The sequence below is a fragment of the Taudactylus pleione genome, unplaced genomic scaffold (genome assembly GCF_031769625.1).
Source record: "Taudactylus pleione unplaced genomic scaffold, aTauple2 ptg000105l, whole genome shotgun sequence".
Taxonomy (NCBI): domain Eukaryota; kingdom Metazoa; phylum Chordata; class Amphibia; order Anura; family Myobatrachidae; genus Taudactylus; species Taudactylus pleione.
Genome location: NW_028284507.1, coordinates 5,961,722 through 5,989,640, shown reverse-complemented (window position 1 = coordinate 5,989,640; position 27,919 = coordinate 5,961,722). Strand labels below are relative to the sequence as shown.

The 27,919-nt window shown below is 45.9% G+C and overlaps 1 protein-coding gene across 3 annotated transcripts in view; it reads left to right on the top strand.

Moving 5' to 3' along the window:
• The window catches only part of SLC23A2 (solute carrier family 23 member 2), a 153,058-nt gene extending 129,095 nt beyond the window's left edge, over positions 1 to 23,963 (top strand). For 2 of the 3 annotated variants that reach the window (XM_088470804.1, XM_088470805.1), the window contains 6 exons: positions 2,737 to 2,884; positions 3,007 to 3,112; positions 4,725 to 4,854; positions 5,073 to 5,210; positions 13,877 to 13,972; positions 17,807 to 23,963. In XM_088470804.1, coding sequence (XP_088326930.1) covers positions 2,737 to 2,884; positions 3,007 to 3,112; positions 4,725 to 4,854; positions 5,073 to 5,210; positions 13,877 to 13,972; positions 17,807 to 18,036 — 848 coding nt within the window. In that variant the 3' untranslated portion in view covers positions 18,037 to 23,963. The remainder of the gene's footprint in view (positions 1 to 2,736; positions 2,885 to 3,006; positions 3,113 to 4,724; positions 4,855 to 5,072; positions 5,211 to 13,876; positions 13,973 to 17,806) is intronic. The other variant, XM_088470807.1, reaches the window with a different exon arrangement.
• The last annotated feature ends 3,956 nt before the right edge of the window (positions 23,964 to 27,919 follow it).

Sequence of the window (27,919 nt, the reverse complement as noted above, 5' to 3'; positions counted from 1 at the left end):
ATAATGCATACAAACTTCTATAGCTGTTCAGGTTAGGACATAGGTGATGCCATGTAAAATGGCTATTTGTATGGACAAACAATGGAATTATCGGTATACAATCGGGAAGCCGGCTGCCGGAATCCCGACTGCTTTATCCCGCTGTCTATATCTAGACGCCGCTCATTTCCCCGACACCGGGAGACAGGCGCCCGGCATCCCAATCCAGCAGATGCCGGGCGGAGGGGGGAGGGTTAGGTTTAGGGCACCCGGGGGGTACTTATGGTTAGGCATCCCCATGGGAAGGTTAGGGTTAGGCTAGGGGGAGGGAGGGTTAGGGTTAGGCACCCCCCGGGGGACTTAGGTTTAGGCAGCGGGGAAGGGGGGGATTAGGGTTAGGCACAGGGGGGAGGTTAGGGTTAGGCGCCCCCAAGGAGGGTTAGGGGGTTAGGTTAGTAGATACTTACCTTGGGACGATCGGGATTTCCAGCGCTGCCGGGCTCTGCTGTTTTGTCGTGTTGCCGCTGCCGGAATTCGAACTCCTGGCCATGCGGCAGCCGGGATATCATACCGATTCCGAATTATCTGCGAATAGGAAATCCTAGTGAAATAATTATAAATGGGTAGCATCAAATCCTTCCTGTCCTTGACACAACCCTGTAGTGTCTAATCATACACGAAGACTTGAAGCAATGTCCTGTAACTCTGTGTGTGTATTGCGCTTGTTAATGATCACCATATATATGCATATGGGACACTGGCTTACAGCAAGGACAGTAATAGTCTACTCGGGGCCCCAGAGTGTTACAAATCCAGGATTGATTGGCGTAGAGCTCCCTTGTGGTGTACCGTATACAGTGTACAATATACAGTGATAAGATAGGACAACAGTCATTTCATAATAGGTAATCACTTCTAGATTGTTTAAAACTTTATTAAAATATTGCTTTGTGCTCTACGTCCATTTTTTCAAGCATGACTTTGTCATTGCATTGCTAGAGGATTTACTGTAACCGAGTAAATAGAATCCATAGCTGAGCAAACACTTCTCGTCATATTTCAGTACTAACCCAAATTTTTAGTGGGGAATTCAATTAGAGGTGAAATCGGTCAATTTCGCCGTAGTTGGTGAAATCGATTGGCCGTGATCGACCGATCTTGTGGCCGATTTCGCCAACGACGGCGGATAAATGCCCGATTTTCACCTATTTTGGTGTAAAAATGTGGGGATTTCTTTCAGAACCCTTTGGACAGCCCCTCTAATGATACTTTTAGCTAAAAAAAACATTCGTAAGTTACGTACTTTGGCGACAAACGTCCGCTGAAATTTCGGTCAAAATATTTTATATTTTCGTGAAAAATGCGTTTAATGTATTGGGTTTGGTATTTTGGAGGGCTGTAAAGATGCGTCAAGTGTTTTATTCATCGCACGTGGCTGGCGCAGGTAGTTTTTTAAGACCGCTAAAAAAATCGCCTGCACCAGCCAGGTGCGAAGTTTAAAACACTTGATGCATCCTTATGGCCCTCCGAAATACCAGAACCAATACATTAAACGCATTTGTCACGAATAAAAATTAAAATATTTTGACCGAAATTTCAGTGGGTGTTTTTCGCCAAAGTACGCAAGTTCCGAAAAAATTATTTGCTAAAGAAATCCCCACACTTATACCCAAAAATAGGGATTTTGCACATTTTTCCCCATTTGTCAAAATGGAGAAAAGTTTTCTCCATTTTTCAATGAAAAATCCCTATAATATCGCCGGTAATTGAATCCCCGGCCCTTAATGGGACACTTGTAAATATTTCTAAAGCCTCTTAGATTAAGTATATGTACACAACATAGTGATATAGCAATTGTGGATTACATCTTTCAAGGTCACTGGCATTCATATGTACTGATTTGACCAGTTGTAAGAGAAGGAAAGGGACACAAAAAAGCCTTTGAGGCCACATCTGATACTTCGATGAGGAAGCCCCAGGTTGTAGAAGCTATAATATTGGTCTTCACCGTTTTTCCTGTTGCAGGTGTAAGGGGATAGCCATTGATAGATTCCAATGTATTGATCAAGATAGAACCTTAAGCTACTGTAACAACATAAACAAGGTTGAGGGGAATAGTCATGACTGTGGGCCTCATTCAGAGATGTACGCTGTTCAGATCTTTACGCAGTTGAGCGATTATCTGTGAACTACTCATGCATTAAAAGGCCCACGCGCCAAGCCCCCTCTGCGATACCATACGCATACCTTCAAGCATCGCAGTGTGATTGACAGGAAGGCAAGGTTTGGGGGGAGGAAACAGGGGAGTGGTCAGCAAAATGCATGCGGGTCGGTGCCATTTTGGGGCCGGGTCACAGCAGGCGTCTGCGATCCCCTACATACATAAGATGGCTCCAGCGTCTCAGTCCAGGCTCCCATGCTGCATGACCGTAGGATTACTCACATTAGATTATCGGAGAGCCTGCTTATGTGTTGTGAAAGTGCACGCAGTTGCGGTGATGTTTGCGTTGGCTCCAGTGGGCGTCTCAGTACTGTTAGGGGAAGGTGCTGTCTTACAATACAATTGCTTCTCCGCAACATCCAAAATAAGAGCTGCGATTGCAACATTGTACATCTCCGAATTAGGCCCTGCGCTATTACAATTTGTAGTAATGCTGGAACTATTTTTACTGATTGACTTCACTTAAACTGAATCGTTCAACCTTATATTCTTCTAGTTTCTAACACTGAGCTTTCATGTTTTTCCTCTTGTCGCAGTTCAGTGGGGTCTCCCCACAGTGTCTGCAGCTGGGGTCATCGGGATGCTAAGTGCTGTAGTCGCAAGTATTATTGAATCTATTGGCGATTACTATGCCTGTGCCCGTCTCTCTTGTGCCCCACCTCCTCCAATCCATGCCATTAATAGGTTAGTTATTTTGTTTATACACATGCATAGGTAATGACTGTGACCTGTGCTGCACAGGCAAGTGACCTTGCAAGCAAAGTACCCTTTTTATTGCAACATATTAACTGTTGTGTACATGGCAGGGGGATTTTTATAGAAGGTCTGTCCTGTGTGCTGGATGGTGTCTTTGGTACTGGAAACGGCTCCACGTCATCTAGTCCCAACATCGGTGTTCTGGGAATAACAAAGGTAAGTCATTTCTGATTAGGGAGTATACAATCACAGCAGTCTGTCCTTTCCTTTTCGTTGAAGAGAAAAATAAGTTTTTACAAAAAATTAAAGGTAAAAGATTCAGTGGGACCATGTGGATAATTTACAATGATTTCTCATCATTCCAAGCTATATAAGTGTAATTAAGGCATTGCACTGCTCACACCATTCCCTCTTAAGAAAAGGGGCGATGGTGCGGGGCCGAGAAACATGTTACAGCTTTTTCCAGGTGTACTGACTCTCCAGCAGCACATATCTCCGGTCACGGATGATGCGGACGGCCGCCGCCAGGAGCATATGGTATTCAGGGCTGAAGCATCTTCTGACAGCCGCAGTTAGAGCTTTCGGTATTGTAGTCCCCACATGCTCGTCCACATGGGCAGGGACTCCACAAGCTCCGGCATGATCAGCAGTACAGCTTAGCTGCTTTCATCTCCTGTCATGGCAGCCTGACGCAGTGCGTGCACAATTGGATGCAAAGTAGTGACTCTTCCTTAAAAGTACAACTGAATACCCTTTTGATATCGGCTGATGTTGTTGGAAGTAGCTGGATTGAACAACCCATTTCTATATTACTTATCAGAAGCATTTTCTGAAACTGTCAGCAGACAATAATTTGTGTGTGACACCGATGCTCATTAAGATTAATTTATTAAGGACTTGTGGATAACTTCCACAAGTACAGTATTTGTGACTTCATATGTGCTTGCTTGTTGTTTTGTATATTATATTTATGTATTGTATTTTGTGGATGATGATTTATTGATGCTACAGGTAACATATGTGCATTTGTCATTTTAGTAGAGATCTATTCATCAATATTATGTTTTTTTTTTTAGTGTATCATTGAATAAATTGTATTATTTATTACATTTGCGCTCACTCTTTTGCTTGTGTTTGTACAGTATATCTCATATGGTGGGAACTAGCATCCCGCACCATAGGAGAGAGCAGCAACTGGCCTGATTTATCATTGATCATTTGTAGAAGCGCCTGGTTCCTTTTTATCCTTAATAAAGGAGTTTCTTAAAATTCTGATGACTTTTAACATAGGATTCATTTAGGGTAACAATAGCTATGTGCAAATAGGAGCATTAAACTTTGTATTCTCTTATTGTCAGAGGTTAATGTGCTAACTATCACTCCTATAATTTCTGTCACAATATAATTTAAATATATACTCATCTATTAGAGTGAATACAAAGTCCTTAATGATTATATAACTAAAACGTGTTTAGAGAACTTCCTATCCTCACACACAGTTAGTTGGCCTCTCATGCTCTGTATACATATGTATGCCTTCCCCCAGTCAGAGTGATGTAAGCATATATCTGCAAGCTCTTGTTTCTGTTGTCTGATGAGCAGTAATTTGTATAGCTGACTTACTGAAAGCTGAGAGAGTCTGACTCTGCAGTCTTTCTGTAATACGTACATATATCATGTATGCAGATTTGAAATCAAGGTGAAATATTTGACAGGCTGTAATGGTGGTTTGTATTGTTTTACATGTAGATACATTAGCATAAAAGACAGGTGCTGAGTTGGATTTGCATCTTTCTAATATTAGTCATGTCCTATTTCTCACACACAGGTGGCCAGCCGCAGGGTTATTCAGTACGGGGCGGCCTTCATGCTTCTGCTGGGTATGATTGGGAAATTCAGTGCTCTCTTTGCCTCTCTACCTGATCCTGTTCTCGGGGCACTGTTCTGCACCTTATTTGGTGAGTTAATGCTGCTGGCTGTGTTGGGCCATTACATATACAAGTATGAAAGATATACAATGTCTGTATCACACCTATAGAGAGTACGCTTCTATAGTGCTAGCATGAGGTGTAGTTTACATTATCAGGCTGATATTTTATATGCTAGATACATTTGTGTTTAATATAGAAATCTGATGTTCCTTTGAATGACACATGTTGTATTCATTGCTACTCAGGAATGATCACTGCTGTCGGTCTCTCCAACCTTCAGTTTGTGGATTTAAACTCCTCACGAAACCTCTTTGTCCTGGGGTTCTCTATATTCTTTGGCCTGATGCTCCCCAGCTACCTAAAGCAGAACCCACTGGTCACAGGTAGGTGTATAGAACTAAATTGTAACTAACCATTCCATTGAATTATTTTCTTTTTGTGTATGTCCTCTGCAATACAACAAGGGAGCATAGCTCATGTCAGTGCAATGGATCCTATGTGTATGAATAATTTGTTGGGAATCAACAGCAGCAAATACAGAGGGCCTGGGTCAGAGCCGGACGCTCTTTCAGAGCGCTCGCTTTGAATCAGGGCGACTTTTTTTTTTGTGAGCCGGCCTCCTGGCTGCTCGCAAAGCTGTGGGTGACCACCCACAGCTTTTGCGAGTGGCCAGGTGATGGTCGCGACCATCGGGCTTGCAATGAGACACTTGTGGTAGGGTCTCGTCCATCGCAAGTCCCAGTGAGCTTCGGGCTCTAATAGAGCCAGAAGCTCACTACTGAGGCCGCCCCCAAAAGGCAGGCATTCCTTCGGGAACGCCTCCGTTTGGCCAGCCACCCGCCCTGCCCGCCTCCAAAACGGGGCGAGCTGTCAATCAAAATTGTCAGCCGCCCCCTTTTGATGCGAGACCCGTAGCGGCGGAGTGCCCGTCGCTGGCCGGGTCTCATGCACGCCGGCTCTGGCATGCGCATACGTAGTGAGGTACCATCGACCCGCTTGCGAGTGCGAGGTGCGCTCGCGAACGGGTCTGAATCAGGCCCATAGTACACACATTGGCCTATCTATAATGGGGGTAGGGTGTGCGGAACCATGGTACTGTGTTATATTACTATATCTAAATGTGAAATGAATGCTTTTCTACTTCAGGGTCCATAGGGTATCCACAGGATACCTTGGGGTATAGGTGATGACGTCAGGCATCGGGCACCATAGAGTTAAGTTTTCAGTCCTCCCAGGATGCACTAGGGTCCCCCTCCCATACCCCGCCCCTGAGCCAAGGCACCTCAGTTTAGTTTGGTGCCCGGCCGGAGTCGGATGCACCTGTTGGAGTGGGGGCTAAGAAGAGCCCCTGAAGTTTTCTTCAAGCAGCTGTGGCTGCACATCTGGAAGTACAGCATGGACAGTCAGTCTTGACGTTCATGCTGTCTTCCCTACACCCCCGCCGGTACCAGAACGCCGGTACTGATCCGGGGATGCTGGTAGACATCTGGGGTCACAGCTAGCGGTGACCCCAGATGTTTAGGACCATGGCCGGAATCAAGGGGGACAAAGGTAAGCAGCGGGGTCCCGCGGTGGGTTCCCACTGAAACACATGGTCCAGATTCCCCAGGCAGGGGGCTCCCTGGGGACTGGCTGCAGCGTGGAGCCAAGTTCTAACCTGCGCTTCCACTACCCCCCTGGGACAGCAGGACCGCGGCAGAGCGTTAGCGCTGCGGCGTCCCAGGGGTTAAATGCATGCCAGGGGAGCGCGCCTTCCCTGTCTCACAGCCAGCGCCTCCCCCGCTGCACACAGCCCTCTCTGCACACGCTGACTGGTCCTGTGTCAGCGCTCCTCCCCCAGGCCGGCCTCCTCTCTGCTCCTCGGTGGCCATCTTTGGAAGAAGCATGGTGAGCGCTGCTGGACGCTGAAGAACGGTGGCATCGTGGTCTGGGTCCCCCTGCATACCTCTCCTCCGTTGGATAAGGTCTGTGTATGCAGCGCTGTGTCCTACCAGGCTCTGAGTCTGTGTAGTTGAGGATCAGCGCTGATAGTGCAGGAATTGATTTCTTTGCATTGAATGCGACCTATGCTAGCGTCTGCTGCCTGTACTTTCATTTTCTATCTGTCAGCATTTAACTGTCCCTGTTCTTTCTGCTAAAGCCCTTGCGGTGCGGTGCTTGCAGGGTGGTCTCACACTATGCTAACGAGTATCAGTGAGAGGGGTCACATACTTACCATTATGTCTGAAAGTGATTTTCCTCTCCAGCTGTTATGTACTAAATGCAAGGTACCTATAGCGGAGGGGGACGGCAGTGCGGAAGGACTATGTCGACGGTGTTATTCGTTGACGCGACCGATTATGGTCACGGCTCCGGTACAGGAGCCGCCCTGGGCTTGTTTTGCCAAAGCGCTTACAACCCTCGTGGGCCAGTTAGCTCCGCAGCCTGCCCTCACTCAGATGGGTTTGTCCCAGCAGTCAGTGGTGTCGTCACCCATGCAGGGTTTCCCAAGACAATTGATGGTACCCCACACTCCCTATTTCCCCTCCTCAGGTCCCTCATGAGCCTGCGTGGGTTAATTCGTTATCAAGCTCTGTACAGCAGTTGTCAGAAGTGTTACAAGGGGAGTCTGTGATGCGGCCTCACAAGCGGCCGGTGGCGTCTCTGTCTGCTCCTTATGAGGATGACGACGGGGACGTCCGATGATGGGGAGATTCTGGATCTTTCTGACCAGGAAACTTCCCGCCCTAAAGAGTCAGACGCTAAGTCTAAGGTGTTTAGTTATTGAGGATGAGGAGCCTCCGGTGTCAAAGTCCAAATACGCCTTTTTCAAAGATGTTAAAGGAGATACCACAGTGTTTCCTCTTTCGGGGCAATTAGTTGACCACCTAGAGGAAGCGTGGAAACAGCCAGGCAAACGATATCAGCCTCAAAGGCGTTTAGCAGTGGCGTATCCGTTTGCGGACAATTATTTTGCAAAGTGGGAATCCCCTCAGGTGGATTCTCATGTGACACGCCTTGTCCGTAGTGCCACATTACCCATGCCATCCATGTCCTCCCTTAAGGATGCTACGGACCGCAAGGTGGAGATCTGCCTGAAGTCCGTCTATTCTCTTGCGGGGGGAGCTGCGCGGCCGGTTATGGCCATTTGCTGGGTTGCCCGAGCTATGGAGCGCTGGGCTGATACGTTGGAGGCGTCCTTCGATTCCGACTGTTCGGCTGAGCAGACGGAGTTGATCAGCAATCTCCGGGATTCGGCCACTTATATCAACTAAGCGGCCTTGGGTGTTAGTACCCTGGCGTCTCGAATTTCTTCGGCAGCTGTGGCTGCTCGTCGTACCTTGTGGTTGCGATCCTGGAAGGCGGACGCTGATTCCAAAAAGGGTTTGGAGGCGTTGCCTTTTAACGGAGAAGTTCTCTTCGGTCCGGACCTGGACAAAATTGTAGCCACGCTGGCGGCAGCTAAATCGGCATGTCTCCCGTTGGCTGCTGTTCCTTCTTGTTCAGGTACTCCGTCCTTTCGGTCTTATAGGGCCCAGGGTAGGCCTAAGACACAGTCCTTTCCCCGACAGGCTGGCCCCAAGAAATCGGCCGAGCCCCTGAAGCAGGCTTGGAGTACCAGACGTCCAGCCCCTAAGCCAGATGACAAGCCTGCGGCCTGACGGTCCGGGCCTCCCTTTGGGGGATCCCAAAGTGGGAGGCCGCCTGCTGCAGTTCGCCCGGTGTTGGTCGGTCACCACGACAGACACTTGGGTTCTCGAGGTGGTCTCACACGGGTATGCCCTCTCCTTCCGGCACAGACCTCCGGCTCGATTCTTCACCACGGGTCTACCATCAGACCGGAACAAGGCCACGGAGCTGCGGAAAGTTTTGCACACTATGCTCCAGGCTGGAGTTATAGTGCCTGTTCCATTCTCCCAGAAGGGCCAGGGTTTCTATTCCAATCTCTTTTTGGTGCAGAAACCCAATGGGTCATTTCGTCCGATTCTCAACAAATCTTTGCGGGTGCCGAAGTTTCGGATGGAGACCCTACGGTCCATCATTCTGGCGATGGAACCTGGGGACTACATGGTGTCATTGGACATACAGGACGCTTACCTGCATGTCCCTATTCTTTTGCGCCATCAGCGGTTCCTCAAGTTTGCAATCCGCAGCGAACACTTTCAGTTCCGGGCGTTACCTTTTGGCCTGGCGACAGCACCACGTGTTTTCACCAAGGTGATGGCGGCTTCCCTGCGACTGCAGGGGGTCCACATGTTGCCGTACTTGGACGACCTTCTATTAGTGGCAGGATCTCCGGAGCTCCTTCTGCGCCACTTGGCCCTGACCATTGCGCTACTGCAACAGCACGGCTGGTTAATAAACTGGCAGAAGTCCACCCTGGTCCCGTCTCAGCGGATTCTGCACCTCGGAGCCTTATTGGACTCGGGACAGCAAAGGATCTTTGTGACGGGGGAAAAGATCTCTGCCTTGCAGTCGAGGGTGCGCAGTTGTCTGCAGAGCCGCCGGGTGTATCTACACTCGGCGATGAGGTTACTGGGCTCCATGGTGTCGGTATTCGACATGGTGGAATATGCCCAGTTTCACTCCAGACCTCTGCAGCACCTGATCCTGTCCAAGTGGAGTGGACTGCCTCAGTCTCTAAAATCCCAGACGATAGTGCTCACTCCGGAGGTTCGCCTGTCCCTTGCCTGGTGGTTGCAGACGACCCATCCCAACAAGGGTCGTCCATTCTGGGTGGCGAATTGGGTCCTGTTGACGACGGACGCAAGTCTTCGGGGCTGGAGAGCAGTTTCGGGTCCACACTTGTTCCAGGGCAGGTGGACTCCGGCAGAAGCAGAGCTTCCCATAAACATCTTGGAACTCCGAGCGGTGTTCAACACTCTCCAGAAGGCACGTCGGGTTCTCCAACGTCGGGCGGCTCTCGTAGAGGTGTCTCGGATCCTGGTATGGGCGGAGCACAATCTTCCGGCCATATCAGCTGTCTTCATCCCGAGAGTGCTAAACTGGGAGGCGGACTTTCTCAGTCGCCAGGACGTTCATCCGGGAGAATGGTCCCTGCACCCGGAACGTTTTTCAACTGCTGGTGGACAGGTGGGCTCTTCCAGAGATCGACCTCATGGCGTCCCGACACAACAACAAGTTGCCGGTGTACGGGTCTCGCACAAGAGACGAAGAGGCGTCTCTGGTGGATGCTCTGTCCGTCCGGTGGACGTTCAGGTTTGCTTATATCTTTCCGCCGGTTTCCCTTCTTTCACGGGTAATCCGGAAATTCAAACCGGAAGAAGGGACGCTTCTGTTGATAGCTCTCGCATGGCCCAGACGGCACTGGTTCTCAGACCTTCAGGGTCTGTCCGTGGACAGTCCTCTGCGGTTGCCGCTACGTCCGGACCTTTTGTCACAGGGTCCTTGTCTTCACTCGGACCTGACTCGGCTGTCTTTGACGGCGTGGCTGTTGAGACGGCCATGTTAAGGTCCAGGGGGTTTTCTAGCTCTGTAGTGCGTACCATGCTCAGAGCTCGGAAACCGTCTTCTGCGAGAATATACCTTCGCGTGTGGCATACGTTCTTCCAGTGGTGTCGGCCGAGAGGTTATGCACCGCGGGAGTTTCGTCTGTCTCGGGTTCTCGCCTTCCTGCAAGCGGGACTAGACCATGGGCTTCGCCTTGCTTCTTTGAAGGTGCAGGTTTCGGCCCTGTCTGTCTGGTTCCATCGTAGGATTGCTACAATCCCGGATGTGCGCACCTTTATGCAAGGTGTTCTACGTATTCAGCCACCCTTTGTTCCACATGTGGCGCCTTGGGATTTGGCTGTGGTCCTTAGGGCTCTCCAGGGACCGCCATTTGAACCACTGGGCTCAGTGGATCTTAAATGGCTAACAGCTAAGACTGTTTTCCTTCTGGCCATAGCTTCGGCCAGACGTGTTTCTGATTTAGGGGCTCTTTCTTGTAGACCCCCTTTCTTGATTTTTCATGGGAACAGGGCTACACACTCGTCCTGAATTTCTTCCCAAAGTTGTTGTTTCCCAGTTTCATGTTAACGAGGAAATAGTTGTTCTGGCCTTTAACTCACCTGGCCTTTCAGTGGGTGAGGCCACTTTGGATGTTGTGCGGGCCTTAAGGACTTATGTTGACCGCACTTCTTTGTTTAGGAAGTCGGTCGCCTTGTTTGTCCTCTATGGCTTCCGTAAAAAGGGTTGGCCTGCTTCAAAGCAAACTTTGGCAGCCTGGATCTGTATGGCTATTTCTGAAGCTTATCTTCATGAAGGTCTGCCGGTTCCTCCTTCTGTGAAGGCTCATTCCACTAGGTCTGTGGGTCCTTCATGGGCAGCTCGGCGTGGTGCCTCTGCAGTCCAGATCTGCAAGGCTGCTACGTGGTCCTCTGTCCATACCTTCGTGAGGTATTACAGGTTTGACACCTTCGCCTCTCAGGATGCTTCCTTCGGGCGGCGGATTCTCCTTTCAGCACAGGAGCGTCCCCACCCTTAAAGGATACTGCTTTGGGACATCCCCAAGGTATCCTGTGGATACCCTATGGACCCTGAAGTAGAAAATATGAGATATGGTAAGAACTTACCTTTGTTATCTCTATTTCTACGAAGTCCATAGGGTTCCACAGGACTCCCGCCCTGTCGCACCTGTGCTGCAGATGGGCTTTACTCTGGTCACCGGTTTTTCCGTTTCCCTCTGGTGAGAATGTGATTCTTGTGTGTGTCCAGATCTTTTTTCTCTCTTCCTTCTACTCCTCCGGCCTATGGCTTGGTAACTAACTGAGGTGCCTTGGCTCGGGGGTGGGGTATAGGAGGGGGACCCTAGTGCATCCTGGGAGGACTGAAAAATTAACTCTATGGTGCCCGATGCCTGACGTCATCACCTATACCCCAAAGTATCCTGTGGAACCCTATGGACTTCGTAGAAATAGAGATAACAAAGGTAAGTTCTTACCATATCTCATATTATTCTTATGCACCCAGCAAAATACAAATACAGTATTTTACAGAAGCTACAATGTTTATTATAACAATCCTGCGTCAGGGTCATGTTATTTATTGGCCTGAAATCCTGGCCTGAGGAGGAGGAGTTTTTCTTGTTCCCTGACAACCTAGGTCCTTTTCATTTTGCAGGTCTTGTGAACTATTTCTTACATTGCAATTGCCCCATTACATGTAATATTAAGCTGTTCTGGCCAGACACCAAGGCAGGGCATGCGGCCATGGCAGAGCTGGGCACTTACAATTAGATGTGGAGGGAGGGCATGGGGCATTGGACCTGATTCAGAGATGTACGCTAATGTAATCGCAACTGCATTTCCGTCCGACTATGTACAACAGCGTAAACATCGATGTATATCGGGCAGCATATGCGGCAAGTCTGACCAACCGCAAACACTGCAGCTCATGACACGCAGAGAGCTCTCATGCTGTGAAGGAGATAGCAATGGCTAAATTATGCACGCCCATGAAACAGCATTTAAATGGTCAGACAATCCTGCTTTTGCCTAGCCACCCCCTGTTACCTCCCCCAAATGCTGACTACCTATCACTCACTTTGCGAATGGATCCTTTGTGCGGACATAATCGCAAAACAATCGCTGCACGTGAGCAGTGCGGCTAACAAGAATGCGCAATGGCAAATTATCGCTCGATGTGCGTGAAAATCGGCATTGTGTACATCTCTGAATCAGGCCCATTGTCACTCCGTGATGCATAAGATCAGAGGCACAGCATGGGGCAATGTTACTGCCAGACACTTCAGGTCAGAGGAGGGGGAACGCATTGAACCATATCACTGCCAGGAAGCAGTTACATTACCGGTGGCCGGAATGCCGGCTGTCGGAATCCAGACATGGGGCTGAAGATAGGTGTCGAAATCCCGACGCCTATCTTTATCCCAATGCTGAAATCCCGACAGCCACCATCCTGAACGAAGGTAAGCAGGCGCTATTAGGTGTTACCCGCTGGGGGGGGAGGGATAGGTATAGGCACCCGTCTGGGGAGGGAGGGGGGGTAGGGTTAGGCACCCCCGGGGGGAGGGTTAGGTTTAGGGTGCGGGAAGGGGGGTTAGGTTTAGGCACCACTGGGGGAAGGTTAGGGTTAGGCACCACTACGGGAGGGTTAGGGTTGGCGGGGAGAGGGGAGGGTTAGAGTACTTGCCAGCCCCTGTCGGGATTCTTCACGATCAGGAAGCCAGCATCTTTGTTTTGACTGCTGGCATCCCATCCATCAGTATATCATACCAATTCCTCCTTTAGATCAGAGAAGTGGGAACGGCATTGGACCATATCACTGCTGGACACTTCAGATCAGAGGAGGGGGAACGGCATGGGGCCATGGCAATGCAGGGCACTTCAGAACAGAGGCACGGCATGGGGCCATGGCAATGCAGGACATTTTAAATTGGGGGTGGTGGCAAGGCGTGAGGCAATGTCTTAGAACACATACAACCTCCAATTTGTCACTGCCACCACTTTCAGATTAGAGGTGGGGAATGGTGGAGAACATGTCACTGCCGCACAATTTAGATTAGAGGTGAATGCATGGGACCACATTACAGTAGGGTATTTCTCGTCAGGGTAGGAGACATGACATGGGAACATGGCACTGCAGGATACTTGATGCATTGGTATAATAGTTGTCTGTTCTGAAGACCAGGAGAACATTTAGCAAACTATACAGTCACAGACTGCCTTACTGTGGGAAACTTTATTTTTGGCAGCAAGGCTTCTAAGTTAAGCGTATGTTTGTGGTGGAAGGTTTTAAACTCTATGACTGCTTCTTGGTGTGGGTTTGGTTAGTGCTGCCATTCTGCTGTTTAACTTGTGTTGATGAGCACCTAAACTCTCACCGTTGTAGCCAGAACGGTTCTAAAGGCCCAAATCCCTCTACCCTCTCGGTACGTGTAACTTGTGTAAAAGTTAAAACAAAAAGTTGCCAATATGGTACATATACTAAATATTTTATACTACATAATCATTGGTTTTACCAATATTTAGGTTTAGTCGTCCTTTACAGAAGAGTTTAGAACTGGCGCCTGTGGAAAGGGTCTTGTTACATGTCCTTATTTCTCTTTTAGGCATTGCAGAGATCGATCAAGTGTTAAATGTGCTGCTTACGACAGCCATGTTTGTGGGCGGGTGCGTGGCTTTCATTTTGGATAACACTATACCTGGTGAGTGATTTCTGGTGTGTCATTATCTTCTAACCCGTGATCTTCAGATTAAAGCTAAACAGTAGTTGTAATCTAGTTTAAAGTCCCATTTACCTTTTTTTTTGTCCTTTTGTGTTTGTCTAATATAAACATTAACACATTAATGGTTATATTGCACTGTGCTACCTTACTACTACAATGCTGTTGTTAACTTTAGGTCTAAAGTCTGCAAGAAAGAAGCCATGGTCTCTGTCCTGCAGGGGTTAAAGTCGGCCTGAATGGGGCGGAACTGAATTCAGTCACTTCTGTTTGGAGATGGAACCAGTTCCGCCTCCTCCAACCCACGTTAGCTCGGTGCCACCGGGAGGCTCCATTTGCCGGTCGCCCACTGAGATTTTGTTACCAGCAAGTGCCCGGCTCCCTCCCCGCAGCGCCAGCCGGAGGCTAGAGCTCATACCTGAGCTCCGACTCCCGCAATGCACTATGGGAGACACGTCGTGACGTCTCTCCCATAGTTCCGAGGAGTAGACGGACGCGGGAGCGGGGCTTAAGGTAAGTATTGTTTTTTTGTTTGTTTTTTATTTTGTGTAAGCGGCTTCCATATTTGGTTCATAACTTCTGCTACTGGGGGCATTACTACTGAGGGCATTTACTCGGGGGCATTACTACTGGGGCCATTTACTTGGGGGCACTACTACTGGGGGACATTACTACTAGGGTATTACTATTGGCATTACTATAGGGGGCATTACTACTGGGGGCATTACTACTGGGGTAACCACTCCTGGGGGCACTGCATAAGTGGCACCACTACTGGGGTTACTGAATAAGGGACACTACCACTGTGGGCACTGCATAAGGGGCGCTACTACTTCTGAGGTCACAGCATAAGGGGCATTATCACTACTGGGGGCACTGCATAAGGACCACTACCACTACTGGGGGCCCTGTATAAGGGGCATTATCACTACTGGGGGCACTGCATAAAAGGGCACAACCACTACTGGGGGCACTGCATAAGGGACACTACCACTACTGGGGGCACTGTATAAGGGGCACTGTCACTACTGGGGGCACTGCATAAGGGGCACTATCACTGCTGGGGGCACTGCATAAGGGGCACGATCACTACTGAGGTCACAGCGACTGTGGGCACTGCATAAGGGGCACTACCACTACTGAGGTCACAGCATAAGGGGCATTACCACTGTGGGCACTGCATAAGGGGCATTATCACTACTGGGGGAACTGCATAAGGGGCATTATCACTACTGGGGGCACTGCATAAGGGGCACCACTACTGTGGGCACTGCATAAGGGGCACTATCACTACTGGGGGCACTGCATAAGGGGCACTACCACTACTGGGGGCACTGCATAAGGGGCAGTACCACTACTGGGGGCACTGCATAAGGGGCAGTACCACTACTGGGGGCACTGCATAAGGGACACTACCACTACTGGGGGCACTGCATAAGGGGCACTATCGCTACTGGGGGGGCACTGTATAAGGGGCACTATCACTACTGGGGGCATTGCATAAGGGGCACTATCACTACTGGGGGCACTGCATAAGGGTCACGATCACTACTGAGGTCACAGCCACTGTGGGCACTGCATAAGGGGCACTACCACTACTGAGGTCACAGCATAAGGGGCACTACCACTAATGGGGTCACTGCATAAGGGGCACTACCACTACTGGGGGCACTGCATAAGGGGCACTACCACTACTGAGGTCACTGCATAAGGAGCACTACCACTACTGGGGTCACTGCATAAGGCTCACGATCACTGCATAAGAGGCACTACCACTACTGTGGGCACTGCTACTATGGAAATTGTGTATTAGGGGCACTACTACTGTGGGCATTGTGTAAAAGGGGCACTGTTGTGTGTCATAAATGAATAAGGGACAGTGCTATGTGGTGTAATGTGTATTGGGTGAATCAAGATTGTGCTACTGCGTGGCGTAATTTGAATTCGGAATACTATTGTGTGACCGCGCCCTTTTTTCGGCACGCGTTCTCTCATTTCTTAAAAAAAACGCAGAGAGGGACGGGGTGAGTTCCACCACTTCTCTAGGACCACTTTAAGCACTGCTGTGCAGTAATCTCTTTATCTCTCGTTAGCCTTAATCATGCCTAAAGTCACCCCTTTTGTTAGGGCCAAAACTGCACTGAGGGCCTGATTCAGAGATGGAAATGTGTATGCAGCGGCTGTTTGATAATATGCAAATATGTTGGGATTTGTATTGAGATGCCCACAAATCCAAACGACTGCGCACAAAGATGTCGCAACCATTGCAGATAAGTTGATTATCTGAGTTCTGTGTAGCCCTATGGTTACTTATAATGGCTGCTGGAGCCGTTTTTTCTGCATATGGAATAGCAATAGCGGCATGCCCTCGTTTACATTGCCACTTCTGTTCCCTCCCCCAAACCTCCCTGACTGTCCATCACTCTGCGGCCAAATTCCTGCTGCAACAGTTGGTGGTAATGAAACTTTACACGAGCGCAGATCACCGATAATCCTTCAACTGCATAAACATCACCGTTATTTCCATCTCTGAAACAGGCCCTGAGGCAAGTTTGGTATAAATGAGCCCACCATGCTGTGGTATGGCATAAATGAGCCCACCATGCTGTGGTATGGCATAAATGAGCCCACCATGCTGTGGTATGGTATAAATGAGCCCACCATGCTGTGGTATGGTATAAATGAGGCCACCATGCTGTGGTATGGCATAAATGAGCCCGCCATGCTGTGGTATGGTATAAATGAGCCCACTATGCTGTGTATGGTATGAATGAGCCCGGCGTTGCTGTGATATGGTATAATTGAGCCCGCCCTGCTATGGTATCGTATTAATGAGCCCAACATGCTGTGGTATAGTATAAATGAGCCCATCATGCTGTGGTATAGTATAAATGAGCCTGCCATGCTGTGGTATAGTATAAATGAGCCTGCCATGCTGTGGTATGGTATAAATGAGCCCGCCATGCTGTGGTATGGTATAAATGAGCCCGCCATGCTGTGGTATGGTATAAATGAGCCCGCCATGCTGTGGTATGGTATAAATGAGCCCGCCATGCTGTGGTATGGTATAAATGAGCCCGCCATGCTGTGGTATGGTATTAATGATCCCGCCATGCTGTGGTATGGTATTAATGAGCCCACCATGCTGTGGTATGGTATAAATGAGCCCGCCATGCTGTGGTATGGTATAAATGAGCCCGCCATGCTGTGGTATGGTATAAATGAGCCCACCATGCTGTGGTATGGTATAAATGAGCCCGCCATGCTGTGGTATGGTATAAATGAGCCCGCCATGCTGTGGTATGGTATAAATGAGCCCGCCATGCTGTGGTATGGTATAAATGAGCCCACCATGCCGTGGTATGGTATAAATGAGCCTGACATGCTATGGTATGGTATAAATGAGCCTACCATGCTATGGCTGCAAATATATTTCTTTACAGCACCAGGAATGTCATAATACAGAGGAAATAAATATATTTGAGCTATTTGGTTTAATTAAAAAAACGGAATAATTGTTCATATAGCAATACAAATTAATTTTAAAACATATACAATGATTTAAAAACATAACTTGAGCCCTATCTATCAAAGCCTATTCTAATTATATCTGGTTGCAGAAAGTAAAAGAACATAGGTCGGTCTGCTGCTAACCTGTACAGAGGGGGGAGAGAGCATAAACCAGCACTTCTCCTGTACGTCCCTGTGCAAGACCTAATAAAGCAAAGAATATTTTTTAAAATTAAATGTTTTTACATAGATGCTAAAGCGTACAGAAGTAGTCCTCTACTTAACCACAGTGCACTGTCCTTTCAGGCACGCCTGAAGAAAGGGGAATCCGCAAGTGGAAGCGTGGGGTAAGCAAAGGGCCGGCTATTGAAGGAATGGATTCGTACGACCTACCTTTCGTTATGAACTTTCTGCGGAAGTACAAGTGTTTCAGCTACCTTCCTATCAGTCCCACATTTGCGGGATACAAATGGAAGTCTCTTCAGAAGAAAAAGAAGAGTCGGAGAGCGGACGAGGAGTCTGAGCCTAACGTATAACCCAGGCCTCCTTTTTTCCATCTCCAGTCTTGTCGTACAGTAATACGTCTTTGCAATCTCTTGCCAGGTTTACAAAGCCTTGAAACAGATGTTTTGTTTAGTATTCTCTGTATATTTACTTAGAATTATTCCAGGGCTGAGACAAAGGGTCTGTAGTGAGCTTAATTCACCTTTCACCTCCATCTTGACATTGTTTCTCTATTATAGTGTTTTCCTCTTTCTGCTCCTTCCTTTATACCCAGAACTCTTACAAGCAATATGTCATGCCTGTCTTCTACCCTTTCTCTCTGCATGGCTGACCTCTGGTATATCAGTGGTTACCTCAACACTGGCTGATTAAACGGGTACTGTGCCTACTTCTGGGCACATTCTGGTTGCTGACCTTCTGTCTTGGCCCTGAAATATTTTAAATGATGTTGTTGCAATGCTCTAATTGCCCATGAGAATCCCAGTGTACAGTGGTGAATTTGAGAACCGTCAACTCTTCTCCTATCCTTCCCATCCAGTCTACTTTACACCAGGAGATTGAATCTGGGGTGAATGGGACGTTGATTTCCCATGAAGTGTAGAGGCCAGTATACCCACTAGGTGGTGCTCACTTCTGGCCATCAGCCATACAAATGGCGATGACTTCTGAAGTATGTGTAAATGTATTTATGTTGTGCATAGCCATCTTAACTTTGCATATCATTTATTTGGTTTACCAGTGCAGCAAATTCTTTGTGTAATATTTATTACTGTATCTTTTTTTTTTTATTGTATTTATTGGATTTCCATTTGCCTTAATGATGTTTTACTGATAAATGTTATGGATCATAGATTTTGGAGTTTGAAAGACAAACTTGTGACTGCTACTCTGTTATCTGAAGTTTTGTAACTTACAAACTCCCAAAATGTTTGTGATCCTCCTGCACATTTGTGCTTCATGGCCGTTTCTGAAACATCAGGTCAAATTACAGTAAAATAAGTAGATCTAGTCAATGCCCTCTTGGGTTCAGCATGGGTTTTAGCTAGGGAAGCCAATCCCGGGATCGGTATCGGTGGAATCCTTGGATTTAGGGCAAAAAACGTTGGGATTTCAGTCCTGGCATTGGTGCCTTCAATTACGGGATTTTCGGGTTTAAAATGCGTGGCTTGATTAACTCAATCCCGAGAATCCAGGAATTGAGTTTCTTTCAATCCCAGGATTGAACAAATGAGCTGGGATTGGCCTACCTAGTTTTAGCTCTTGGTGTACATGACACTTTTACATATATTTAGACAGCAATTTGTGTACTACATGGATACTGAACCAATCAGTGCGTTAGGATATGAGGCACAAATACTGGTCCAGCGCTAAATATTTAATTGTAATACAGTCCTGTAATACACACCAGCAGGTCATGATTTAAAGACCTTCATCATGGACTGATCATTAACCCAGCCATTCCCACGTAGTGGCATCCTGAAGACATTGCTTTTATATAAGAGGGTATTTATTATAGTGTTTGCACTTTTTACAAACATTATACTTCTATATCCAATGTGAGATTACTGGGAATAGCACAGGAATATACTGATATATATGTACCATTCATACTGCGTGCCACAGCCGATACCATAGAAAGTAAAACCATTTACATCACACACAATTTTTACCTAAATCATTTAGACCAGCATTCGTCTTCATTGATCGCACATGTACTGGCCTCTCCTCTTTGGGAAGACGCCCCCTGCAGGAATAGGAGGATGTTACAGACATTTTATTCATTTTTGGTTTACACATTCTCATAAAAAGTTGACACTTGCCTTTCTCACTTTCTCCCTGAATGTGATGGGCATATATACCCGTTATGAGAAGTGACTCAGTATGTTTATGGTGTGAAAGCAGATATTCATATATTTCTGTGGGTGCTTCAAAGTAACTTTTTATTCACATATTGTGGAATCATTTCAGCAGAGTCCTCTGCATCATTGCCCTTTAAAAGGGCTGTACACATTTTATAGTTAGACAACCAGCCCCCACATGCCCCCTTGGATTCAAGGACAAGAACCCCTTCCCCTTAGAGACCATCACCAGGTTGCAGCTATGTACTGACAGCACAGATATGGGTGAGAGAGATCTAGAACACATAACTGGGTTGTAGATTACAGTGTTCACTAATTGTGTAAACAGTGATGGAAGCATCTGAATGGACACGAAATGGGGACGATTCATTCACTAGCTATATAGACCATATATCAGTCATAACCTATCTGCATGAATACCATGGAGTTGGGCCTGCCAGTGCTGACCACTCTCTCAAAACCCCTTTGTCAGCACTGCAAGTACCGTGATGGCATTCCTGGAAGGGTGGGTGACAGGGAGGGAGGGAGGGGTGCCTACCTAGCAGCTATTATACAAAGGTGTAAAACCGCTTTAGGGATGAAAACCCATCCCATTTTAGAAAGCACATATTTATATTAGCCAAAAAAATATGGATGGATGGATGATTGCCATAAATACATCACTATTTAAAAACGTATAATATATGCACTACCCCCTAATACACCTAGAGTAAGCCCATTCACTTTTATTTGTTGTCATTTTTTTACAGTTACTATGTCCTCTAATATACTTATCACATATCTGGGTTAGCATAAGTTATAAGTCACTGAACCTAAAGTACAGTACAGTTGGCTTAAATAACACAGCTACGATTGGTAGGTATAACTTTCAATAGCTTATCAGAACAGAGGAGCCAGCAGCAAGAATTAGTACAATAAACCTTTATTCTATAGTAGTTAAGAGTACAAATGACATTATAAGTATATACAAGATTCTGGGTATTAACGCTCGTTTTAAGCAGAGGTTCTCCCGGCTTAATTTAATAACTGAAAATTATAGCTTTATGTACGTGTATAGCAATTACAACAAAAAACGCTAAAAGCTAAGGGGCCTTTTACCAATGTATTTGTTAGTGTTATAAGGTGCTTTTAATGTTTTGGATCAGTTTGGGTCTTCATTTCCGTGGCCCTTTAATCCATTTAATCTGACCCTTTTCACATTAACCTGCTAACACATTTGCTACTTGATAGTTACTTTCTATGTTACCACTGCTTTCATCCCTTTGCCAGTCACCTTGCAACCACAGCGGGGCAGTGCCCCTCAAATGCCAACTTGTGAGCACTGTAGAGCTGCTATTATCTGTCTAAGATATAGTACAGGGGTAACTCTGTAGTACAAAACCAACAAACACTATAAAATGAATACATTTAGGATCTCAAATATTGTTAGGCACATTTTGGGTTATAAACAATTGGAGATACAAAATGCACCTAACATGTATGTTAAGAAAAGTGTAAGTCAGAGTGCTATTTAAAATACGTCTCCTGCATGATATCCCCAGCCCAGTGTGTACTAGCCCAGTGCGAGTAGTGGACGCCATTTGCCCTGCAGTAATAGCCCCTACTATCCTAGGCTATAATCGCTAGTGCTGATGATTATCAGTTTGTAACTTGCACCATGGGTCAAGCAACCCCAAGACGCCTCCTGACAGGAGTATGTGTGGCTGTTTCCACCTATACATAGGCAGCAAGTATGTAAATACACTTTTACAGTACTTGACCTAGGTTGAAATTCCCCTTGCCGCCCCTGTTCTGCGCCTTCTAGGCTTGCCGCCCCTGTTCTGCGCCTTCTAGCGTATAGAGAAGTAAGGATCTTAGTATACATAGAGACTTACATTTGCATAGTTTTTGTGTGCTTGTGCAGTAGGGCAATAATCCAAATAAAGCGGATTTGAGTCCCAACCCTACATGAGTCCCCTTAGTGCCTATCTGGGCTGACACACATAGAAGACTTATGCTCATTCTGCAGGCAAGGCTAAGCCATCATTGGAGGGGGAGCTAAGCGTCTGGTACATTTGCTATATCTACTGCCTGAGGTTTTTGTTTAGGGGTATGACTTCACCATATGTTTTTATAATGATAACACTGTAGCAAAAAGTATAAAAATGTATACAGTAAGCTGAAACCTGAGGTGGGGATAACTGGTTATGATGGCAAACTCAATTATTCCCAGAGCAGGATTAATCATTCCACCCCTCTCAATAGATGAGAATAAAAGCATTCTGTTCTTATCTGTTGAATCAGACTGGGCACACTGAGGATATTCACAGTGTGGTTCCAGTGACAACAGTGCACCAGCGATCAACCTGCTGCATGATGAGAGCAATAAGATATGGCATTGTCCAAAATAGGACAGACCACTTAAAATCTACTAATCTAATACAATTCAACTATATATCCGCTTTGTGATCAGTACTGTTTTCTTTAATTTAAATAAATTATTTTGTACAGGTTAATTATTAAATTATGTCTACAGGTTATTTACTCAATTATAATGAAAAGGCAACAGTAGACTTTTATGACATAAAATGAACACATAGGGACAGATTCAATTATTCTCAAAGTTTAGGCGGAACTTCACGCTACGCACATTGCTGGTAATAATTACGGGAGGAAAACCTTGCTTGTTTTTGCTCACATCTCTATGGGGCGCCAGCAGAAACTAGCAAAGTTATTCTTCCCAGATAACCTGCACTGTAGTAGCTTGTAACTCTTTATGCTATTTGAATGTTTTGGGTCCCCTGCTACTGGTTCTAACTTTTTTAATCAGGCAGTAAGTTAGCGGGCATTGTCCCTTTGCGTTATTTTATATTTCTGCATTTGCCTTTTTATTAAATCATTTCAGCAGTTTTTTTTGTCACATCTCCATTCCTTTACTTCTAAAAATTGTTTTTAAAACTAGGCTCTCCCTGGTCTACCCTTCGCTTCTCTTGTTATGCATGCACACGTCTTGTCACACACAAATAGTTGTTGAACAATAAATTCATTGTCATTGCTCATTGAGGGAAATTTTGTTTTCATTTTGAGACTGTAAGGAAGCTGTAGACCAACTTTACTAATCATTCATCGATACTGAAAGATCTCTGATTTAACTTGTTTTCACTGAGCCCTAATTTGTCCAAAAACGGATACTGACGAATGTTTGACAGTATGATATACGCACAACTGATCCTTATCTTTATTCGGTTTAAGGCTCATTACATGGCACCTCTCATAAGCTAGCTTTAATGTACTAAAATGTGTCCGAATATTTTATTGAGCAAACCTAATACCTTTGGGTGGGGGCGGGGATGTGCAGTATTAAAATGAAAACACTAAATATAGTTTGTTTTCAGCTATCCCACAACGCTAAAAATTGCAGTATAAATTTTTTTTTTTTTTTTTAAATCTAATTTTGACACTGCAAATGAAGAGTTTACATACTACGATAACGACAATTTTTGCTGATTATAAGATATTGCTGGCGCCTTTGGCGAGGGACTGAATAAAGCTTGAAAAATTGTGCCATTATAAGCATTTCAGACATTCCTTTTTTCAATTTATTTTTCACAATTGATAAAAAAAAATTTGTAAAAAAAAAAAAAAAATTGTAACTGACTTACGTGCACTAATGTTCGTTTTACATTTTGCTGATGTAACTAGTTTAAAATAAGAAAATAAAATAAAAACCCTTAATTTATATTTTATGTTGAAACCCAAATTTACTTCATTAGTTGAGTTAATCTGTATGCACAACTGGTTAGGCTGGCGGATGGACTATCTTGTTATTTAATAGTCCCTCCCATACCTAATGAGTTAATTGCTGGAGTTTTTTGTTTGTCTATATTTTGACTGTAACATAAAGTATTTTCTTTTTTTCATGAGATGTAATTTGTTACAATTTTTTAAAGAAATTATTTCATTTTAGTGTTTTTTTTTTCTAACATGGCTTTCATTTATCGTTAAAATATATTTAAGAAAAATATGTAATATTGGACCAGATGTTGTGAATAATAGTAGAAAAAAGCTATTTTATTCTGTATTTTTAAAGCTTGTTAAATATAAATAATAAAAATTGATATACCTGCTGATGATTTTTTTGTTTTTCTCCCATTCATTGGTAAAGTCCACTCACAAGTGCTCAAATATTATTATACTGTTTTTTTGTTTGTTTTTTTTTTTTTTATATAAATGAGCAACATCAATATTGTGTGTAAGTCATGTGGGATAATGTGGAAATAAATTCTCTGCATTGTGGCTTAACAAGTTATGTCAAAGGTCTGAACTCTGGATGGTGAGTGTGTGCTTTTGTGAATTTGTATATCAAGGTACAGCGGGCATGTTTGTGCATTGTCGTTTTAGATGTTATTGCTGCCTAAATTTTCCATAAAGCGATTCTATTTAGGCAAGGGTTTTAGCACACGGGGGAGATTTATTAAAGCTTAGGGAGAGAGAGAGTACGAACCAATCAGATTCTAACTGCCATATTTTCAAATCACTGCATTTAAAATGACAGTTACAAGCTGATTGGTTAGTACTATAGTTCTCTCCACTTTATTAATTGTTTTTGCATTTGTTTAAATTGTAATGTGCAGAATATAATAGGTAACTGGTGACTTTTATGAAACAATATGAAAACGTGGGATATTTTAGCAGGTAGCACACAATTCACTTACAAGAAGAGATTCTGTTGGATCCACCTTCTACTCTAGTCTGACTGACTAGGGATGCTGGTAAGTAATAGATCAACCACTAACGTTTAAACATATTTCTCATGGGTTTTTTTTAGGGTTAGGCACTTAACCCGACGGTTAGGCACTTACCCTGAAGGTTAGTGTCCGGCACCAGGAGGGAGGGTTAGGCACCATGGGGAGGGTTAGGGTGAAGATTAGGATTAGAAAACAAAACGTGTTGACCTTTTGACCCTGTCGACCATTTGTACCTGTCGACCTTCTTACATGGCCTTTAGTGTGTTTACCTTTTGTCCCTGTTGACCTATTGATTGTCTAACATCTGGTGTCTATTTAGACATTGTCAACCTTTTTACTGTAGATCTTTCAATCCACACCCCTGTGCACTTCATAAGAACTCCTGTCATAGGACTCCTGTTTGCAAAATAACTACCCATGTTTTTTTGTCTTGGAACGTTAATTAGGGCAATCCTGCAAGTTGCAGCTTCCTGACCTATCTATCCTACTCACACAGACAAAAACGAGGAGTGCTGGTCATTAATTGTCATAGGTCAGGGATGGGGAACCTCAGGCCCGGGGGCTGCATAAGGCCAACGGAATCATGTGGTCTGGCCCTCTGAGCTTTTTTCTGTTAGCCTCATCTGGCTAGCAGGGTGCCTAGAATGGCACCTGCAGCCAGAAACTATGCAGCAGTGCCGCCTGGGGCATCCTTAGGATGCTTCAGACGGTCTCATCGCTGCCCTCCCAGAGCATCCTCGGGATTGTGGCACCACCCATGTCACATGGGTCTGTTATATATATATATATCAAAATCGCCTTGGCAGAATAAAAAGTTCCCCACCCCTATCATAGATGAATGTTCGCATTGGTGTATGGGAAAACTGACCATGGTCCAGTTATGCTGTACTGTCTATTACTATTGCTGGCAATAGACTATGGCCCTGATTCAGAGCCAGACGCTCTGACCAGAGCGCTCGCTCTGAATCAGGGCCCACCTCCAATAATATGGAGCGTCCTCCTGGACGCTCGTATAGCTGTGGGTCACCACCCACAGCATATACGAGCGTGCAGGATGATGGTCGCGATGGTCTTGAAAATCGCGACCATCGAAACTGCGAGCAGAAGCCGGTTGAGTTTTTCAACCGCAAGGCCAGGAGTGATTTTGGCTCTATCAGAGCCAAAATCACTCCCACTGACATCACTAGTGATGTCAGTGGGGCCGGCTTCAGACGGTAGCCGTTCCCTTAGGAATGCCTCCGTCTGGCAGGCACGCCCACCAAAGGGGGCGTGCTGTCAGTCAACATCGACAGCACGCCCCCTTTGATGAGACACTACGAGCGAAGGAAAGTCCTTCGCTCGTCGCGTCTCGCGCATGCGCACGATGGAGCTCCCTCCGTCGTGCGTATGCGCAGTGCAGACCATCGACCCACTTGCGAGCGGACAGCCACTCGCGAGTGGGTCTGAATGAGGGCCTATATGTGTAACTGTTATGAAGGCAGCAGTTTGGCAGCTCCCACTGTCACTTACAGTGCATGCATAAATACAGCTACATAGGCACAGATGACAATTGCGCAACATAAACTGTATACCCCAAGTGGCCATTTCATTAGATATGCCTGCATTGTCTATGTGATTTACTGTTCCTTCAGTGACAGCACCATGTGTGCAGACGATAGTTGTATGTGAGTGTAATTCAGAGGGAGAATTGTGTATAATGTGATTTCACAAAAGGACCATAACAACTACATGCATGGACGGAACTACCACAATAGCTGCTGTTAAGGGGCCAGAATACTGAAGGGCCCCGGATCTGCCAGACCCCATGTAGATACCACCTGTCTTGGTCTGGACCCTGCTCCAGTTCGCTGCCCTCAGAGGAGAATAGCATAGATCGTGTCTGTGGTCGGAGAGGAACGTGGTAAGCTATATGACCACAGACACTCCAAGGCACTTGCAGCCCCAGGAAGCTATATACTGAAACATTATAGGGCTCCCAAATTCTTTTTTTTTTTCTGACTGAACTACAAAGTTTATGGGAAGTGAAGCTAATTTTTAAATAAAAATACATCAGGCCGGATACAGCATAGAGACTGCCGACCTCTGTTATTGCAGCTGTTGCAGCAGTACATGTCAAACCTAAGACTTATGGGAAATATGGCATTAGCCAGAGGGTTGAAGGTTGCCTATCCCTGCTCTGGCATGTATAAAGATTAGTAGAAGTTTAAGAACAATTCCTTTATTGAAAATCCTTGACTCTACAGGATGCGTTGATTATGCTCCATGAGGAGAAAAAAGAAACACTTTAAAAACCTAAGTTCAGACGCTTTGTGAAATTCAATTAATAAGATGATTTAAAATGTATAATTAACTTACCTTTTGCCTTCTGGTGTAATAAATAAGGATACTGTATGTCTTGTTTATTTGTACCTGCTTATGTGATTATGTATGGTTGACATTGGATATGTTTAATATGCTGGCGGACGGGATCCTGGGCGGTGATGTACTGACGCTGGAATCGCAACGCCCAGCATAATGCCGACGCCACTATCCCGAAGACAGGATACCAACGTTGGCATCCCGACCCCCGCCATCCCGAAGGTAGGTATACAGATAAGTAATACACTTAGCCTGGGGATAGGGGTTTATGTATAGGGACCACCATGGGGAGATTACGATTAGGCACCACCAGGGAAGGTTTAGGTTAGGGGAGGGTTAGGGTACTCACCGCCCCTGTCGGGACTCTGCTCCTTCAGGCTTCCAGCGTCGAGATTTGAACCGGTGGCAATTCAGCCGCAGGCTATTTATACCCAACCTGGTTGACATGTAACAGTTAAGTTAATTGTGTGATAACTCTCATGTCCTCCCTTGGCAACTGTTCTACAAGTACTTTGTTGCAATAATGTTTTAGCTATATACAACTGTAAAATTGTTTACTCAGGCCCGGATTAAGCACATTAATGCTGGGTACACACTGGGCCATCTATATCGGCGGGTGTGTACACTTGATATGTCTGAGAACGACGTTGTTGACAGACATCACATTGGCTGTGCAGCACAGTCGATGGGCGATATATCTGTAGATATATTGGCGCATCTGGCTGGGCGGGCGGGTGGTCCGGTGACACTTGTCTGGTCCAGTGTACACTTGCAGCAGAGACTGACCTCACAGCTTGGCGGGCAAATTCAAAAGCCAGCTGGGAAATCAGGACGACATGTTGAGCAATTGGTAAGTGTGTATACTTAGCTGAAGCGGCCAAACGTTGGGTGCGACAGCCAGTCGACCAGCTTAAACTTGTGGCCAGATATGGTATAGCTGAGTGGCAGCTCCTTCATATGCAGAGACTATT